At 55.7% G+C, this 17943-nt stretch overlaps 3 protein-coding genes across 5 annotated transcripts in view; all 3 read left to right on the top strand.

Moving 5' to 3' along the window:
* The first annotated feature begins 3222 nt into the window (after nt 1-3222).
* Nucleotides 3223-5572, top strand: LOC126963766 (histone H1.0). The gene has a single exon (XM_050806373.1). The coding sequence runs from the start codon at nt 3675-3677 to the stop codon at nt 4257-4259; it is 585 nt and encodes a 194-aa protein (XP_050662330.1). The 5' UTR covers nt 3223-3674; the 3' UTR covers nt 4260-5572.
* Nucleotides 5573-6029: 457 nt separating this feature from the next.
* Nucleotides 6030-16874, top strand: GCAT (glycine C-acetyltransferase). 2 transcript variants are annotated; one of them, XM_050806283.1, is made up of 9 exons: nt 6030-6300; nt 8204-8334; nt 11835-11936; nt 12407-12553; nt 14792-14946; nt 15083-15165; nt 15329-15500; nt 15860-15981; nt 16542-16874. In XM_050806283.1, exons 1-9 carry the CDS (start codon nt 6105-6107, stop codon nt 16691-16693), a joined length of 1260 nt encoding a protein of 419 aa, XP_050662240.1. In that variant the 5' UTR covers nt 6030-6104; the 3' UTR covers nt 16694-16874. The 2 variants fall into 2 exon arrangements, with proteins under 2 accessions (XP_050662240.1, XP_050662241.1); XM_050806284.1 differs by lacking the exon at nt 8204-8334 and having other exon boundaries at nt 6180-6300.
* The window catches only part of POLR2F (RNA polymerase II, I and III subunit F), a 242822-nt gene continuing 236055 nt past the window's right edge, over nt 11177-17943 (top strand). Inside the window, exon 1 of one of the 2 annotated variants that reach the window (XM_050806405.1) lies at nt 11177-11187. The gene's annotated coding sequence lies outside the window, so the exon portion shown is untranslated. Of the gene's footprint in view, nt 11188-16129; nt 16140-17943 lie in introns of those variants that run through there. The other variant, XM_050806412.1, reaches the window with a different exon arrangement.

Below are 17943 nucleotides of genomic sequence, written 5' to 3'. Positions count from 1 at the left end.
TGCTTGAATCCGGGAGGCAGAGGTTGCAGGAAGCCGAGATCGCGCCACTGCACTGTGGCCTGGGCGACAGAACGAGACTCCGTCTCAAAAAAAAAAAAAAAAAAAAAGGATTCCAAAGCCCAGAATGCCACAAGACCACAAGTGGTGCAGTGAACAGGGAGTCTCAGCCCTGGGCAAGTCATTAAACATAGGGGTGGAGATGGGGCCGTCCTGTCTGTAACGTGGAGATGTCACGTGCCAAGGGCTCAGGCACGCGCGCGCGCGCACACACACACAACCAACCATTAGTAAGGACACGACCCCTAGCATTCTAATGCGATTTATACTTTTCCATGCAGGAATTCATTTCCCCGTCTCACTAACCCCAGAGACAGGTAGAGCCGACAGGTGGAAGAACTGAGGCCCGAGAGCGACAGCGGGGGGATCCTCCCCGCGCCACGGCACGGCCTGGACCCTCCCCGCGCCACGGCACAGCAGCTGTCCGACCCTCTTCCCACGCCCAGGCGGCGCGGCGGCTGCCAAGGGTCGCGGGCAGGTGGTGCGGCACCGGGGACTACATTTCCCAGGAGCAGTTGCCGCGGTTCCGCCGTTTCTGGGGTTTCAAGAGCCTCGCGTTAAAGCGGGCGGGGGAGGTTGCGCAGTCGGCCAGCTGGAAGATGGCTCTGCGCCCGGTGGAAACCCGAGAGCAGTCTGCCCCGGTGCCCAGGCGGGTTCTGGCGGGAGTGAAGAAGCCCCCCGGCTCTGCAGTGTCCCCGAGGCGAGGCGAGGCAAGGCCAAGCCAATCTGGAGGCCGTCTTTCCTCGTCTTGCCCGCCTCGGCTTCGGCCTCTGCGCCCAAGTCGCAAGGAACCCCCTTCCTTCCCCTCCAACTCCCTGGAACAGGGGAAGGGGCGGTGAATCTCGCCGCCTGACGGGAGAAGGGGTGTCCACTAGCTGGAAGCCCCTGCAACCCGAGGCAACCCCTTTCCCCAATCCTGGGTTCAGTTCCGGGAATTTACAGGTCGCTGGGATGGGCGGGGAGAAGGGACAGGAGAGCTACAAAATGAAATGAAGGCCCAGGTGTCAGGGAGCTGAGCCTCACAGTACCCCGCCCCCAATCCATTCTTCTGAGTCCCGGGCCTCCGCGGTAAAATAGGGGTGATAGGGATAGTGATCACAGGCAGGAGGCGCAAAGGATCCAGAAACCGGTGGGGAGCACTGTGCAAACTGTAAAGCAATGTGCAAATAAAATTATTCATCATCGTGTCATTGGATTCATCAAGTCTTTAAGACATGCACGGATCTGGGGCGGGGGGTGGGGTGACATGGCTCTGGGCTCTCAGGGTGGAACATCTCGGATACGGGGGTGGCTATTTGGGTGCGTATTAACCCAACCAGGTCTTAATGGGAACCCGAGTTGTCTTTGAAAATAACCAAAACAAAGCCACCAGAATGTTGTGTTTTCAAATGACGAAACTTAAGGGAAATTGACACCATCAAAAGAAGAACCTTGACCTTTTGAACTAACCTGACCCCCCATTGCTTCCCTTCCCCGCCTGTGCCAAGGAGATAAGCCCGGAGAGAAGGCATCTAACACCGAGTCTTGGGCTCCCCCTCCCCCCTCCTCCCCTAATCATTTGGATTAATCCATCCCTTGGCGTGCGGGGGAAACCCATTAATTTGCCCTGGCTTCAGAGACTCCAAGGTCCAATAGGAGCCCTACCACACCCACGCAGCTACGATCCCGTCCCCAACATCAAAACCCTCGAACCCCTCCCTTTTACCCCTCCCCAGTAGCCTACTGTGTCTGCAAACAGCTCTTGGACCATACCGGGATGCGTTCATCATTTTGACCAGCAACAAACTCCCACTCCCAGGGTATTGTTTAAGTGAACAGTGACCGGCCTCTATGCTTAGGGAATAAAAGCGGGGTTGTGGGAGGGGGGCTCAGGGAGCAAGCGTCGCAGAATCTCAGCCCAGGGCCGCTGCCAAGCGGACCCGGCACGTGAGTAGGAGGTCGGCCGCAGAGAAAGGGTCCTAGGGTCTCTGAGGTCCCTTCTGCTGGCCTCTGGGCCACTAAAGCCCCTCGAGCTTCAGAACTCCCTGCAGACAGTGGCGCCCCGTGTCCGCCTCGTCTACACCTGCCAGGCAGCACGGGAAAATCTGTGTGCATTTTAACAAAGACATCGCATCTTCCCAGCAAAATGGCGGTGGTCGCGGCCACGGCTCTCTGAACTGCACACTTTCCGAAGATAGGTCACAACCCAAGGGATACAACCCCCTCCTCGACCTCTACCCCAGCGCCCCGCTTTCCCAAGTCCCCAAAGCACTCAGGGCCTCTCCTCATTACAGGGGCCCCCAGGACCGTCCCTGCTTAGAGCCTCTGGGGCAGCTTCTCCATTGTGGACCGCCCCCCCTGCCCCCACATTGCCTTCAAGGAGCCTTGGGACAAGGACTGAACCCTCAGGCTGGGCCTCAGGGATGGGGGCAGCGAGTTCTGCTTCTGACACCCCAAAACTTCCAGGCTAAGAGAAGCATATAAACGAATTCCCGATTAGGGTATATGGGAGATGTAGGGGTCTTTGAGGAGAAGAGGCCACCCGGGAGCCCCTCCTCATCTCTCAGAGGGTCCGGGCAGCACTGGGGGTTCGGCCTCAGGAGGGGACCTCAAGGCAGAAGTCGGGGGGCGCGCTGGGGGAGAGACGGCAGAGGAGGGGGAAGGGACAAAGTTTGAAAGTGCCCTTCCAACTCTTCCAGGGAAAGTTTCCTTGGGGGCCCCATGGACAGAGAGGGGTAGAGGTGTGGAGGGACCGGTGGCGGGGTGACCCCCGAGAGGTGACCGGACCCCGGGGGAGCGACCCCTCCCCCCTGTCCCGGCTCGGCCCGGCTGGGAGTCGCCTAGCTCGGGGCCGCGTGTGTTAGTTGGGGCCGCTTTCCGGCAGCTCCACCGGGCTAGGGGACCCCGCAGCGGGCCGGGAGTGGAGCCCCCGGTAGCCTCAGGGGAGAGCTTTGCTACGGGGGGTTTCCCACACCGGGGCTCCCTAGCCCCGCAGAGCCAGCCCCCCGCAAAGGGGAAATGTGCCGGCGCACCAGCGGTCCTCGGCGCCGTTTGGGGCGCGTGGCGGGCGCGGGGGGCGGCGGCCGGGCCAGCGGGCCGCCCGGCGGGGAAGCCCAGGGAGCCAGGCAGCGGCCCTGGGCGGCGGCGGGGAGCGGGAAGGCCCGGGCCGGGGGGAAAGGTCGGATTTGCTCGGCGGAAGAAACACAGATGGCGGCGGCGCAGCGCCATTCCGGGCCGGGAGCAGGCAGCCAGCAGCCCTGTCCTCACCGCGGTCCGCCCGCCGCCGCTAAATACCCGGATGCGCCGCCCAAGCGCCAGACGCGGAGCTGGGAAAAGGGAGGCAGAGGAGGCGGAGGCAGAGGCAGAGCCAGAGCCAGAGCCAGAGCCAGAGCCCGGCGCCGAGACCAAGCGACAGACCGGCGGGGCTGGGCCTCGCAGAGCCGGCTCAGCGAGCTCTCCCGACACCCCAGCTGGAAAGGAGAAGCAGCGACTCCTCGCTCGCATCCCCGGGAGCCGCACTCCGGACTGGCCCGGTAGTCAGGGGCTCAAGAGCAGATCCCGAGGCAGGTTTTGCTCAGCCTCCGACGAGGGCTGGCCTTTTGGAAGGCGCCTTCAACAGCCGGACCAGACAGGCCACCATGACCGAGAATTCCACGTCCGCCCCTGCGGCCAAGCCCAAGCGGGCCAAGGCCTCCAAGAAGTCCACAGACCACCCCAAGTATTCAGATATGATCGTGGCTGCCATCCAGGCGGAGAAGAACCGCGCTGGCTCCTCGCGCCAGTCCATCCAGAAGTATATCAAGAGCCACTACAAGGTGGGTGAGAACGCTGACTCGCAGATCAAGTTGTCCATCAAGCGCCTGGTCACCACCGGTGTCCTCAAGCAGACCAAAGGGGTGGGGGCGTCGGGATCCTTCCGGCTAGCCAAGAGCGACGAGCCCAAGAAGTCAGTGGCCTTCAAGAAGACCAAGAAGGAAATCAAGAAGGTAGCCACGCCAAAGAAGGCATCCAAGCCCAAGAAGGCTGCCTCCAAAGCCCCAACCAAGAAACCCAAAGCCACCCCAGTCAAGAAGGCCAAGAAGAAGCTGGCTGCCACGCCCAAGAAAGCCAAAAAACCCAAGACTGTCAAAGCCAAGCCGGTCAAGGCATCCAAGCCCAAGAAGGCCAAACCAGTGAAACCCAAAGCAAAGTCCAGTGCCAAGAGGGCCGGCAAGAAGAAGTGACAATGAAGTCTTTTCTTGCAGACACTCCCTCCTGTCTCCTATTTTCTGTAAATACTTTTCTCCTTTTTTGTCTTGATGCTCACCACCACCTTTTGCATCCTTCTGTTCTGACTTTGTAAGAGACAGGATTTGGATTCTTCAGAAATTACAGAATAATTCATTTTTCCTTAACCAGTTGTGCAAGGACAGCAACAACCAATCTCTATAATGATGAGAGTGTACTTATATTTTGTTTTGCTATTAACCTACTTACCGGGTTAGGGATTTGCCGCGGGTGGGGGGGGGCTTGTGTGTTTTGTTGGTTTGTTTGCCATGAAGGTAGATGGGGGTGGGGAGAAGACACAAGGCAGTATGTTCTGGCTAGATGAGAAGGGAACCCAGGAATCGTGAGGTTAGCAGGAGTATCTTTAGGGTGAGTGAGCTTTCTTTGAGTTGGGCACCCGTCGTGAGAGTTTCAGAACCTTTGGCCAGGAGGAGAGAGGTGGTAGGGAGCAGCCAGCCGGCAAAGGAAGGAGGTGGAAAAAACTGCCACCGGGCTGACTTCCACCTCCCAGTGGTGAGCAGTGGGGGCCCAAACCCAGTTTCCTTCTCATTTCTGTTAGTTTGCCCTTTCGGTCTCCCTATTGTCTTAGGGAAAGGGAGTGGGGTCCAAGTGACGGCTGGATGGGAGAAGCCATAGCTTGTCCCAGTCAGCTAGGATGTAGCCATTGGAGGATCTTTGTGGCTTCAGCAAAATTCTCTTGTTAAACCGGAGTGAAAACTTTAGGGGAAGGGTGGGGAGTCAGCCAAGTGCCTCAGTGTGCCCTGTTGAAACTTGGATTTTTCCATGCAATCGATGGATTGTGTCCTAGGAAGACTTTTCTTCTGGGATTTTTGTTCCTCCTGTACAAGAGGTGTCTTTGCTTGGTTTGTTGGGGCTGCGGCCACTTAAAACCTCCCGATCTCTTTTATTTGAGTCTTTTATTATAAGTAGTTGTAGCTGGGGGAGGGGGAGGGGGAGTGGGCGGGCAGTGGACAGTAAGACATACTGCAGTCGATTTGGGATTTGCTAAGTAGTTTTACAGAGCTAGATCTGTGTGCATGTGTGTGTATGTGTATATATACATATCTAGGGTTAGCACTTAGTTTCACGCCCGGGAGCTGGGAGAAAAAACCTGTACAGTTGTCCTTCTCTTATTTTTAATAAAATAGAAAAATCGCGTACTTGCGCGTCCCCCTCCCCCCCCCCCCGCCTTTTTTAAACAAGTGTTACTTGTGCCGGGAAAATTTTGCTGTCTTTTTAAAACTTTAAAATAAATTGGAAAAGGGAGAAACTGAGCGGTGTATTTTTCCTCACTTTGAAGACTGGGGGATGAATGCGGAGCGGTTAGGCGGGCGGGCAGTGGGGACATCTGGGGCGTTTGCACCTGAGAATGGGGGGAGGGTTACAGGAGCTGGACAGAAGCCAGGAATCCTTAGTCCCGGAGGCTGCGGAACGTGCCTTTGCCGGCTTCTAGGCTTCTGCCTTTGGGGTCCAGAGGGCACCCCATTTCCGGCCGAGAGGTGAGTACGTGGGAATGCGGTGGGGAGTCTGGTGGGCTGGGCCCTGACGCGACTTCCTCCGCCCCCTTCCCTCCCTTCTGCCACCCGGACCTCTGCAGTCTCAACTTACAAGTCAAGCCGCTTGGTCCCTGGCGGATCCCGCCAGGCACCGCCCACCCACCTTAGGCCCGCCTCCCACTCGTTAAGTCAGCCCCCCTCGCTCCGATTGGCTGCTGGAGCCCGGCCCCCGGCCACGTGACCAGGCTGCGTCCGCGATGCGCACGGCTCCCAGGCAGGCAGGGACGCTCGGGCGAGGTAGGAGCGATGTGGGCTGGGAACGCCTGGCGCGCCGCGCTCTTCGGAGTGCCCCGCGGCTGCCGCGCACAGTCAGCGTTGGCCCAGCTGCGCGGCATTCTGGAGGGGGAGCTGGAAGGGATCCGTGGAGCTGGCACTTGGAAGAGTGAGCGGGTCATCACGTCCCGTCAGGGGCCGCACATCCACGTGGACGGCGTCTCCGGAGGTAACTCTCCCTCCCGGAGTCGTTCCAAGACCTTTCCCGAGCTTGCGCTGGAATGGAGGGCTTGGAGGCGGGGGTGGGCGGCTCCTACACTCTTAGCTACTGGTCCCCTTCGCATCTCTCAGGGCGACTTTACGGCTTCCTAATACTGACTCTAGCCTGGTTAAACCCGTTTTGACGGAGGGAGGTGATTTGCCCTTGAGCACCTTTTTGGCTCAGAAGGCAGGGCTGGGACCAGCCCTGTGTGAGCGTGAGAAAAGGAGAGAGACACCCAGCTGGCTCCCACCGTGACACTGCAAGGAAGGGTGGTGGGAAGGCCGGAGCGAGAAAACCCGCATTTCTTGAGCGGCTGTTTTGTGAAGGCCTCTACCAGTTGTTGCTGCACGTGAACTCCTGCTAACTTCTAAACGCAGGAATGACTAATTCCATTTTACAAACGAAGAGGCTGAAATCCACAGATGTGAAATGGCTTGCCCAAAAGCCCCCAGCTAGCTGCAGGCAGCGCTGGAATATTGGAGCTGGAACATTGCCTAACTGGCCAGAGAGGACAGCTTCCTGGCCAAACTCAGCAAGCAATCTGGTCTTGCTCTGTCGCTCAGGCTGGAGGGCAGTGGTGAGATCTCGGTTCACTGCAACCTCTGCCTCCTGGGTTCGGGCGATTTTCATGCCTCAGCCTCCCAAGTAGCTGGGACTACAGGCAAGTGCCAGCACACCCGGCTGATTTTTGTATTTTTAGTAGAGACTGGGTTTCATCATGTTGGCCAGGCTGATCTCGAACTCTTGACCTCAAGTGATCCGCCCGCCTGGTCCTCCCAAAGTGTTGGGATTACAGACGTGAGCCACTGCTCCCAGCCCTCCCTCATTTCATTCTAACCAGTGGTTACTGCCTGACTTATTCGTGTCAGGCCTCGGGTGAGTGGCGATGATCAACAGGATCCCAAAGCTGCCTTCTGCCAGGAAATAGGCATAGAACCCTTGGTGCTGTTGTACTCATTTGTAAAATAGAGGTCCCAGGTAATCCCTTCTCTCCCTCAGGGGAAGCTTAGAGCCAGTCAAAAGATGGGAAATTAGGAGACACAAGTTCTCATCCTGTTTTTGCCTTTCCCAGGCTGTGTGAACTTTCCCCTCTGGCGTGCTTGCTCCTGAGGTCAGCTGTTGAAGTTCACTCTGGGCTTTAGAATTCAGGGACTGGTATCTCAGGCACCCACCTTTGGGGAAGTGGTTCTGTACCAGGCAGCAAAGTAAACTGTGGAGTTCCAGGACTGCAGCAGGCATCTGACCCAGCCCTCTTCTTTAACCCACAAGGAAACCAAGGGGTCAGATAAGGAGTTAGTGGTGGTCTTCAGGCACAGGAGAAGCCTGTGAGGAAGGCTTGAGTTCCTCCTTGGGTAGAATGTGATTCAAAGCCAGAGTTTAGGCTGGGCACAGTGGCTTGTGCCTGAAATCTCAGCACTTTGGGAGGCCAAGGCAGGAGGATTGCTTGAGGCTAGAAGTTCAAGACCAGCATGGGCAACATAATGAGGCCCCATCTCTACAAAAAATAAAAATATTTAGTTGGGCATGGTGGCACGCACCTGCAGTCCCAGCTACTCAGGTGGTTGGGTGGGAGGATTGCTTGAGCCTGGGGGGTTGGGGCTGCAGTAAGCCATGATTGCACCACTGTACTCTAACCTGGGCGACAGAACTAGACCCTGCCAAAAAAAAAAAAAAAAGTTTAAACTTCTCATCTTCAAGATGTGTAGCACTGACCCTCCCTCTGTAGCTGTTGAATTTGGTGCCTCTTCAACGGTGAATCCAGGTCTGTTTCCTTTCTGGACCATTTCCCCAGGGCCTGGCACTGTCATCTTTCCAGGCCCTTCCTTGCCCCACCTGAGCTGCTGTATCCATCTCCTCTCCTTCACCTCAGGAATCCTTAACTTCTGTGCCAACAACTACCTGGGCCTGAGCAGCCACCCCAAGGTGATCCAGGCAGGTCTGCAGGCTCTGGAGGAGTTTGGAGCTGGCCTCAGCTCTGTCCGCTTCATCTGCGGAACCCAGGTACACAGTGAGTGGTGGGGGGTTGTGGGAACTGACCCCAGCTGCCTGCTTCCCACAGTCAGCAGGGCTGGTTTAGCCAGCTCAGCTCATCCACGGCCCTGGGCCCACTGTTGGCCCCAGAGCTGTGCAGCAGAAAGGCTGAGTGCAGGCCTCTGTTTTGCTGAAAAGCTTTGGCCAAGAAAATTTATATATATATATATATATTTTTTTTTTTCTTTTTGAGACAGAGTCTTGCTCTGTCACCCAGGCTGGAGTGCAGTGGCACAACCTTGGCTTGCCGTAACCTTCGCCTCCCAGACTCAAGTGATTCTCATGCCTCAGCCTCCGGAGCAGCAGCAATTACAGGTGTGCTGCCACACCCAGCTAATTTTTTTTTTTTTTTTTTTGAGACGGAGTCTCACTCTGTTGCCGAGGCTGGAGTGCAGTGGCGCGATCTTGGCTCACTGCAAGCTCCGCCTCCTGGGTTCACGCCATTCTTCTGCCTCAGCCTCCTGAGTAGCTGGGACTACAGGCACCCGCCACCGTGCCCGGCTAATTTTTTGTATTTTATTTTATTTATTTATTTTTTTGAGACGGAGTCTCGCTGTGTCTCCCAGGCTGGAGTGCAGTGGCTGATCTCGGCTCACTGCAAGCTCCGCCTCCCGGGTTCACGCCATTCTCCCGCCTCAGCCTCCCAAGTAGCTGAGACTACAGGCGCCCGCCACCACACCCGGCTAGTTTTTTGTATTTTTAGTAGAGACGGGGTTTCACCATGTTAGCCAGGATAGTCTTGATCTCCTGACCTCGTGATCCACCCACCTCGGCCTCCCAAAGTGCTGGGATTACAGGCTTGAGCCACCGCGCCCGGCCAATTTTTTGTATTTTTAGTAGAGACGGGGTTTCACCGTGGTCTCGATCTCCTGATCTCGTGATCCGCCCGCCTCCACCTCCCAAAGTGCTGGGATTACAGGCGTGAGCCACCGCACCTGGTCACACCTGACTTTCTATAGGAAAAGAGGAGTAGGTGGCAGGAACTGAGACTGAGGGCTCTGGGTCTCTTGTGATGGAGCACGGTTGCCAGTGCTGCCCTTTAGTGGCCCTGTTCCTGTGGGCAAGTATCTTAACCTCTCTCTGTCTTAATTCCTTCATAAGAAAACTGAAGATAATAACAATAAGATCCTTACAAATTAAAGACTTAATACATGTAATGCTTAGAATAGGCCAAGCGCAGTGGCTCCTACCTGTAATCCCAGCACTTTGGGAGGCTGATGCAGGCAGATCACCTGAGATCAGGAGTTCGAGACCAGCCTGGCCAACATGGCGAAACCCTTTCTCTACAAAAATACAAAAATTAACTGGCATGATGGTGGGTGCCTGTAATCCCAGCCACTTGTGAGGCTGAGGCGGGAGAATCACTTGAACCTAGGAGGTGGAGGTTGCAGGTGAGCTGAGATCACGCCACTGCACTCCAGTCTGAGCAACAGAGTGAGACTCTGTCTTAAAAAAAAAAAAAAAAAGGCCAGGCGCGGTGGCTCAAGCCTGTAATCCCAGCACTTTGGGAGGCCGAGACGGGCGGATCACGAGGCCAGGAGATGAGAGACGATCCCGGCTAACACGGTGAAACCCCGTCTCTACTAAAAAATACAAAAAAACTAGCCGGGCGAGGTGGCGGGCGCCTGTAGTCCCAGCTACTCGGGAGGCTGAGGCAGGAGAACGGCGTAAACCCGGGAGGCGGAGCTTGCAGTGAGCTGAGATCCGGCCACTGCACTCCAGCCTGGGTGACAGAGCAAGACTCCGTCTCAAAAAAAAAAAAAAAAAAAAAAAAACAAGAAAAAAGCATGGAACAGCCTGGCACGTAGTAGTGCTCAATGAATGTTGGCTATTATTTATTTTCCAAATGTTACAAAATAAATTTATATAAGTATGAAACTTAAATAGTACTTATTATGTGCCAAGAATTCTTTTAAGAAAAGTACAACTATTGGCCAGGTGTGATGGCTCATGCCTGTAATCCAGGCACTCTGGGAGGCCGAGGTGGGTGGATTACTTTAGGTCAGGAGTTCAAGACCAGCCTGGCCAACATGGTGAAACCTGTCTCTGCTAAAAATACAAAAATTAGCTGGACTTGCTCACTTGAACCCAGTTGCAGTGAGCCATGATGGTGCCACTGCACTCCAGCCTGGGTGAAACTCTGTCTCAAAAAAAATAAAGGAAGAACATTATAAGTATTAAGTCATTAATCCTCAGTGATAGGTGCTATTCTTTTTTTTTTTTTTTTTTTTTTTTTGAGGCGGAGTCTTCACTCTGTCGCCCAGGCTGGAGTGCAGTGGCACCATCTCAGCTCACTGCAAGCTCCGCCTCCCGGGTTCGTGCCATTCTCCTGCCTCAGCCTCCTGAGTAGCTGGGACTACAGGCGCCTGCCACCGCGCCCGGCTAATTTTTTGTATTTTAGTAGAGACGGGGTTTCACCGTGTTAGCCAGGATGGTCTCGATCTCCTGACCTCGTGATCCGCCCGCCTCGGCCTCCCAAAGTGCAGGGATTACAGGCGTGAGCCACCGCGCCCGGCCCGATAGGTGCTATTCTTATTCTTCCTATTGAGATGAGGACACTGAGGTCCAGAGAAGTTAAGTGACTTGCCCAGAGGCACAGAGCCTATTGTGGTGGGATTTGAACCCTGGCTCAAGAGTCCATGGTGGCTTATACCTGTAATCTCAATACTTTTGAAGCCCAAAGCAGAAGGATCACTTGATGCCTGGAGTTTGAGAACAGCCTGGGCAACATAGCAAGACCCTCTCTCTAAAAAAAAAAAAAAAAAGTTTTTAATTAGCTGGGTGTGGTGGTGCGCACCTGTTGTCCCAGCTACTAGGGAGGGGAGGCTGAGATGGGAGGATCACTTGAGCCCAGGAGTTCAAGGCTACAGTAAGCTATGATCTCACTACTGCACTCCAGCCTGAGTAACAGAGAATCCCTGTCTCATTTACCAAAAAAAAAGAGAGTGAGTCTGTGGTCCTACTTGTGATTATCATTAACTGCCCTCTCAGAAAGGTGAGAGAGAAATGAATGTCAGAGGCAGAACTCCTGACTCACATCCAGTTACTTCCCAGCAAAGCCCTCACCCACACCCAACAGTTTTCAAATCTACAAATTAGAGGCCCAGATGAATCCAGAATTACCTCTGTGATCTTTTTCTTTGCCATTAGGCAACCAAAAAAGACACTCAGTGTGGTGTTAGGAAGACACGCTTCCTTCTCCACGAGTTCCCGTAATTCCACCCTTAGACTGCTATGGTAAAACCAAAGTCTGCCCAGGAAGGGAACCTAACAGGTCCCCAGTTCCTCAATGGGAACTGTCTGCCAGATTCCTGGCAGCTCTGGGATCACCCATGTGTGGCAGAAAGTAAGGAGGCTGAGGCTGCAGGCTTTCTGGGTTGGGTCTCTGTGGTCCTCCAAGCCTCTGTCCCCTCGGACTTGTCCCACATGACCCCACAGGCATCAACACGTGTCTCACTCATTTTCTTTAGAGCATCCACAAGAATCTAGAAGCAAAAATAGCCCGCTTCCACCAGCGGGAGGATGCCATCCTCTATCCCAGCTGTTTTGACGCCAACGCCGGCCTCTTTGAGGTGTGTGGAAGCTGTCCTGCGGGTGAGGGTCGATGGGGCCTGTTAGGCTGGGGAAGGCTTGGGGGTGGGCAGTCGGGAGAACCTAGCAGGATTCAGTGCCATGCCTAGAGGCTCCAGAGCCCACTTCTTCTGGAGGTCAAGGTTGGGCCAGGTAGGTGCTCCAGGAGGAATCCTGGGGCTTTCAAGGAGCCTGAGAGACTGTGGGGGATAAGCTACATCATCTGGAAGGCTGGGGGAGGTGGGGGCCTGGTACTCACCAAATATATTCTCGCCTCCTCTTACTAGAGCAGGGCGCTGGTCCAGCCCGGCACTGGGGCACGGGGGCCCAGATGGAAGCACAGGACGCCTTGCCTCTCTACCCAGAGGAACGGCCTGGCTGGCAGTACAGTTTTTTGATTTGCAGGAATCCTGGTCGAGAGAGAAGCCTAGGGTGGCTGAGTGATGGCTCTACGCTCACTGCCTCCCTCCAGGCCCTTCTGACCCCGGAGGACGCAGTCCTGTCGGACGAGCTGAACCATGCCTCCATCATCGACGGCATCCGCCTGTGCAAGGCCCACAAGTACCGCTATCGCCACCTGGACATGGCTGACCTAGAAGCCAAGCTGCAGGAGGCCCAGGTGGAGCCATACCTGGGCCCACCCTCAGCCTCCATTTGGGGAAGGAAGTGAGGCTTAGAGAGGCCAACTCTTCACTGACAGACAGATAGCCTGAAAGTTTGAAACAGCAGAGATTTGTCCAAGATTTGAACCCTAATCTCTCAGACCCAGAGCATTATTCTTTCTTTCTTTCTTTTTTTTTTTTTTTGAGACGGAGTCTTGCTCTGTCGGCCAAGCTGGAGTGCGGTGGCGCGATCCTGGCTCACTGCAAGCTCCGCCTCCTGGGTTCACGCCATTCTCCTGCCCCAGCCTCCCGAGTAGCTGGGACTACAGGCGCCCGCCACCTCGCCCGGCTCATTTTTTGTATTTTTAGTAGAGACAGGGTTTCACCGTGGTCTCGATCTCCTGACCTTGTGATTCGCCTGCCTCGGCCTCCCAAAGTGCTGGGATTACAGGCGTGAGCCACCGCACCCGGCCTATTCTTTCTTTCTTTCTTTTTTTTTTTTTTTTTTTTTTTTTTTGAGACGGAGTCTCGCTCTGTCGCCCAGGCTGGAGTGCAGTGGCCGGATCTCAGCTCACTGCAAGCTCCGCCTCCCGGGTTTAGCCATTCTCCTGCCTCAGCCTCCCGAGTAGCTGGGACTACAGGCGCCCGCCACTTCGCCCGGCTAGTTTTTTGTATTTTTTAGTAGAGACGGGGTTTCACCGTGTTAGCCAGGATGGTCTCGATCTCCTGACCTCATGATTCGCCCGTCTCGGCCTCCCAAAGTGCTGGGATTACAGGCTTGAGCCACCGCGCCCGGCTATTCTTTCTTTTCTTTCTTTCTTTCTTTTTTTTTTTTTTTTTTTTTTTTGAGACAGAGTTTCACTCTGTCACCAAGGCTGGAGTATAACTCTGTCGCCAAGGCTGGAGTATAGTGGTGCAATCTCAGCTCACTGTAACCTCCACCTCCTTGGTTCAAGTGATTCTCCTGCCTCAGCCTCCCAAGTAGCTGGGATTATAGGCACCACCCCGCCTGGCTAATTTTTGTATTCTTAGTAAAGACGGGGTTTCATCATGTTGTCCAGGCTGGTCTTGAACTCCTGACCTCAGTTGATCCACCCTACTTGGCCTCCCAAAATGCTGGGATTATAGGCATGAGCCACTGTGCCTGGCACCAGAGCATTATTCTATTGTACCGTGATGCCTTGAGGTTTTTCCCTTTGTGTGTCTGTGTGTGTCTGTGTGTGTCTGTGTGTGTGTGTGTGTGTGAGTGACAGAGTCTCACTCTGTTGCCCAGGCTGTATTGCAATGGTGCAATCTCACCGCAGCCTCAACCTTCTGGACTCGAGCGATCATCCCACCTCAGTTTCCTGAGTAGCTGGGACTACAGGTGCCCACCCCCCCAGTTTTTTATTTGTTTGCTTTTTAGATGGAGTTTCACTCTTTTTGCCCAGGCTGGAGTGCAATGGTGCAATCTCAGCTCAGGGCAACCTCTGCCTCCCGGGTTCAATTGATTCTCCTGCCTCAGCCTCTGGAGTAGCTGAGATTACAGGCGCCCACCACCGTGCTCAGCTAATTTTGTATTTTTAGTAGAGATGGGGTTTAACCATGTTGGCCAGGCTGGTTTCGAACTCCTGACCTAAGGTGATCTGCCTGCCTCAGCCTCCCAAAGTGTTGGGATTACAGGCGTTAGCCACCACGCCTGGCCTGTTTGTTTTTGAGACAGGGTTTCACTATAATGCTCAGGCTAGTCTTGAACTCCTGGGCTCCCAAAGTTACAGGCATGAGCCACCATACCCAGCCAGTTTTAAAAATTTTTAGTAGAGACACGGTCTCACTATGTTGCCCAGGCTGGTCTTGAACCCCTAAGCTCCCAAAGTGCTGGGATTATGGGTGTGAGCCACTGCGCCTGGCCTGCCTTAAGTTTTAGCAAGCACCTTCTGTGTGGCAGGCCCTTGCTAGGCATAAGGATAGAATGGACACGTTGGTAAGACCTGGTCCCAGACCAGCCTGCCCTTTGGGACCTTACACAGGAGAGTGAGGCCTGAGCCCATTCTCACTGCCCAGGGTTCACAGTGGAGATGGGTGAGGCTGAGAGGCACAGATGAGGGAGAGGATGTTCCAGCCCCCAAGATGGTGGTACCTATGTGCCCACCTCTGTGCTCACCTCTGTGCTGGGCACTGGGCAGGATGAGCTCTCAGAGTTCCAAGCAGCACAAGACGTGGGTGGTTTGGCCCAGCTTGATACCACCCACCACCTGTTCATGTCTTTCCCGCAGAAGCATCGGCTGCGCCTGGTGGCCACCGATGGGGCCTTTTCCATGGATGGCGACATCGCACCCCTGCAGGAGATCTGCCGCCTCGCCTCTAGATATGGCGCCCTGGTCTTTGTGGATGAATGCCATGCCACTGGCTTCCTGGGGCCCACAGGACGGTGGGACCATGTGGCACCTGAGGCCTGGGGTGGGGCTTCTGAGGGTGGCTGGGAAATGCGGAGGCCAGTCCCCAGCCTGATCCATGATCCCTGGGCTCTCAGGAGGCAGTGACAGCAGTGGCAGCTTCCCTTGCAGGGGTACGGATGAGTTGCTGGGCGTGATGGATCAGGTCACCATCATCAACTCCACCCTGGGGAAGGCCCTGGGTGGAGCATCAGGTACCTGCGAGGTTGTGTCCCTGGGATCCCCTTGTCCTTTTGGAGGGCCCTGGAGGGGCTCAGGGAAGTGGGGAGGGCAGCATGGACTGTACTTTCAGGAGGGGGTTGGGGTAGGCTCTGGCCCCTGACCAACCCCTCCCCCCACTTCTTCCCTTCTTCTCAGGGGGCTACACGACAGGGCCTGAGCCTCTGGTGTCCCTGCTGCGACAGCGCGCCCGGCCCTACCTCTTCTCCAACAGTCTGCCACCTGCTGTTGTTGGCTGCGCCTCCAAGGCCCTAGATCTACTCATGGAGAGTAATACCATTGTCCAGTCTATGGCTGCCAAGACCCAGAGGTGCGGCTCCCAGCAGGGATGGGGCAGGCTCGGGGGCCAGGGGACATGGTGAGAGCCAGGCTCGTGTGTCTGCCCAGGCCCACAGACAGCTCTGTGCCCACCAGGTCTGCTTCTGCCTGTTCCCCTCCCTCCTCTGTCTCTGCCTCTCCCCTCTAGCTTCTGTGTCTCCCTCTTGTCCATCCTGTCTTTCCGTCTCCCTTTTTGTTCTATCTGCCCCCTGCCTGGCTCCCATCTGCCTCTTAGAACTTGTAACTGTCTTTGTTGATCCTTCTTGCACAGACCTCGGGCCTGGTCCCTGGGAGGAGTGGGTGTGAATGCTCCACGGCCCCTTAGCTACCTGTGATACCTTGTACCCACAGGTTCCGTAGTAAGATGGAAGCTGCTGGCTTCACTGTCTCAGGAGCCAGCCATCCCATCTGCCCTGTGATGCTGGGTGATGCCCGGCTGGCCTCTCGCATGGCGGATGACATGCTGAAGAGAGGTAAGTGTGCTGGGACGAGAGAACTGGTGATGGGTCCTGAGAGAAGAGAAAGGGAAACCCGTAGACTGTGAACCACCCCTCTCCCTGCTGCCCCTGGCCACACTGCGGCCTCTTAGGCCAGCTGTCTGTCCAAGCTTGAAAACTGCAGGCAGGCGGGGTGTGGTGGCTCACGCCTGTAATCCCAGCGCTTTGGAAGGCTGAGGCAGGCAGATCACGAGGTCAAGAGATCGAGACCATCCTGGCTAACATGGTGAAACCTCGTCTCTACTAAAAATACAAAAAAATTAGCCGGGCGAGGTGGCAGGCGCCTGTAGTCCCAGCTACTCGGGAGGCTGAGGCAGGAGAATGGCGTGAACCTGGGAGGCGGAGCTTGCAGTGAGCCGAGATCGCGCCACTGCACTCCAGCCTGGGTGACAGAGCAAGACTCCATCTCAAAAAAAAAAAAAAAACCCAGGCCATGAGGCAGTCCCAAATCTGAGACTTGGGACGGTTCCCTTGCCCTCTGTGTTCTGCCCCCAAGCCTGTTGGTTCTGGCACGCCCTTGCTTTCTACCCTCCCAGGCATCTTTGTCATCGGGTTCAGCTACCCTGTGGTCCCCAAGGGCAAGGCCCGGATCCGGGTACAGATCTCAGCAGTGCACAGTGAGGAAGACATTGACCGCTGTGTGGAGGCCTTCGTGGAAGTGGGGCGACTGCACGGGGCACTGCCCTGAGCTCTGGGTAGGGACGAGCAGAGCCAAGGTCCACCTGCTGCTACAGGGTCAAAGGAGGTTTTCGATCGGCCCAGAGCAGAGGCTCTCAGCCCTGAACCAAAGTCCCAGAGCTGGGCTGGGACGTGGCCTGCACTGAGGGCTGTGAGAATGTCAAACAACAGTTTGAAAATTGGCTGTGACACTCTGGTCTGCTTTACTGTCTCTGGTCAGGCCCAGTCCTGTGGCCGGTTGAAGAATCCGGCAGGAGCCAGGGCTCTGAGGGGAGGCTCCTGAGGACTGCAGATCTCCAGATCTCCACTGACCTTTTCCCTAGATTAAGATGGGACCCAGTGGCTGGGTGCGGTGGCTCACCCCTGTAATCCCAGCACTTTGGGAAGCCAAGGCGGGTGAATCACCTGAGGTCAGGAGTTCGAGACCAGCCTGACCAACATGCAGAAACCCCGTCTCTACTAAAAATACGAAATTAGCCGGGCGTGGCGGCGCATGTCTGTAATCCCAGCTACTCAGGAGGCTGAGGCAGGAGAATCGCTTGAACCCGGGAGGTGGAAGTTGCGGTGAGCCAAGATCACACCATTGTACTCCAGCCTGGGCAACAAGAGCAGAAGTCCATCTCAAAAAAAAAAAAAAAAAAAAAAAAGGATGGGACCCAGGCCTTTGGGAGATAGGCATGGGCCACCATTTGTCTTGGGTAGCTTTTGTGCTGCTGTGGAGGGCCGCTGAGAACTAACCCCACAGGCCCTTTACCCTACCACCGTGCTACTCTGCCGTCCCGGAGTCTAGAGTCTAGCTGCTTCTTCCTCCCCATTGGAAGATGTCCTGTCGCTGCCCAGATAGGAGGAGGCTGGGTGTCCATGTTTGGAAGGAGAGGCAGAGGATTCAGGCCCCAAAGAAAAGAATGAGGATCACCCCTGGGGAAGCTCCGGACAGTCTGGAACCCTGTGTTGAAGCCCACTCTTTCCCTGCCTTACTCTGGCCTTGGGCAAGCCCCAGTCCCTGTATGTGCCTCAGTCCTCCTGCCACTATGCTTTGAGGTCTGGGGCCCTTCCATCTCGCTCATTCCAAGGCCTATGATGATCAGCCGCCAGGGGGTGCTGCGAGCACGGGCCTCGGCCGCCAGCTCGCCCCGCCCCTCCAGACTGGGGGCCTTGGGCCGCGGCTGTTTCAGTCAAGGCCAGGAGGGGTGATTTGCTGCTGCCAAGGCCCCATCCTCCCTTGTCCCCCACAATGGCTCGCCGCTCTCCTGTTAGCGG

This window comes from Macaca thibetana, chromosome 10 (genome assembly GCF_024542745.1).
Source record: "Macaca thibetana thibetana isolate TM-01 chromosome 10, ASM2454274v1, whole genome shotgun sequence".
NCBI classification, from domain to species: Eukaryota; Metazoa; Chordata; class Mammalia; order Primates; family Cercopithecidae; genus Macaca; species Macaca thibetana.
The sequence above is the reverse complement of the archived record's forward strand: the minus strand, read 5'-3'. Positions and strand labels throughout refer to the sequence as shown.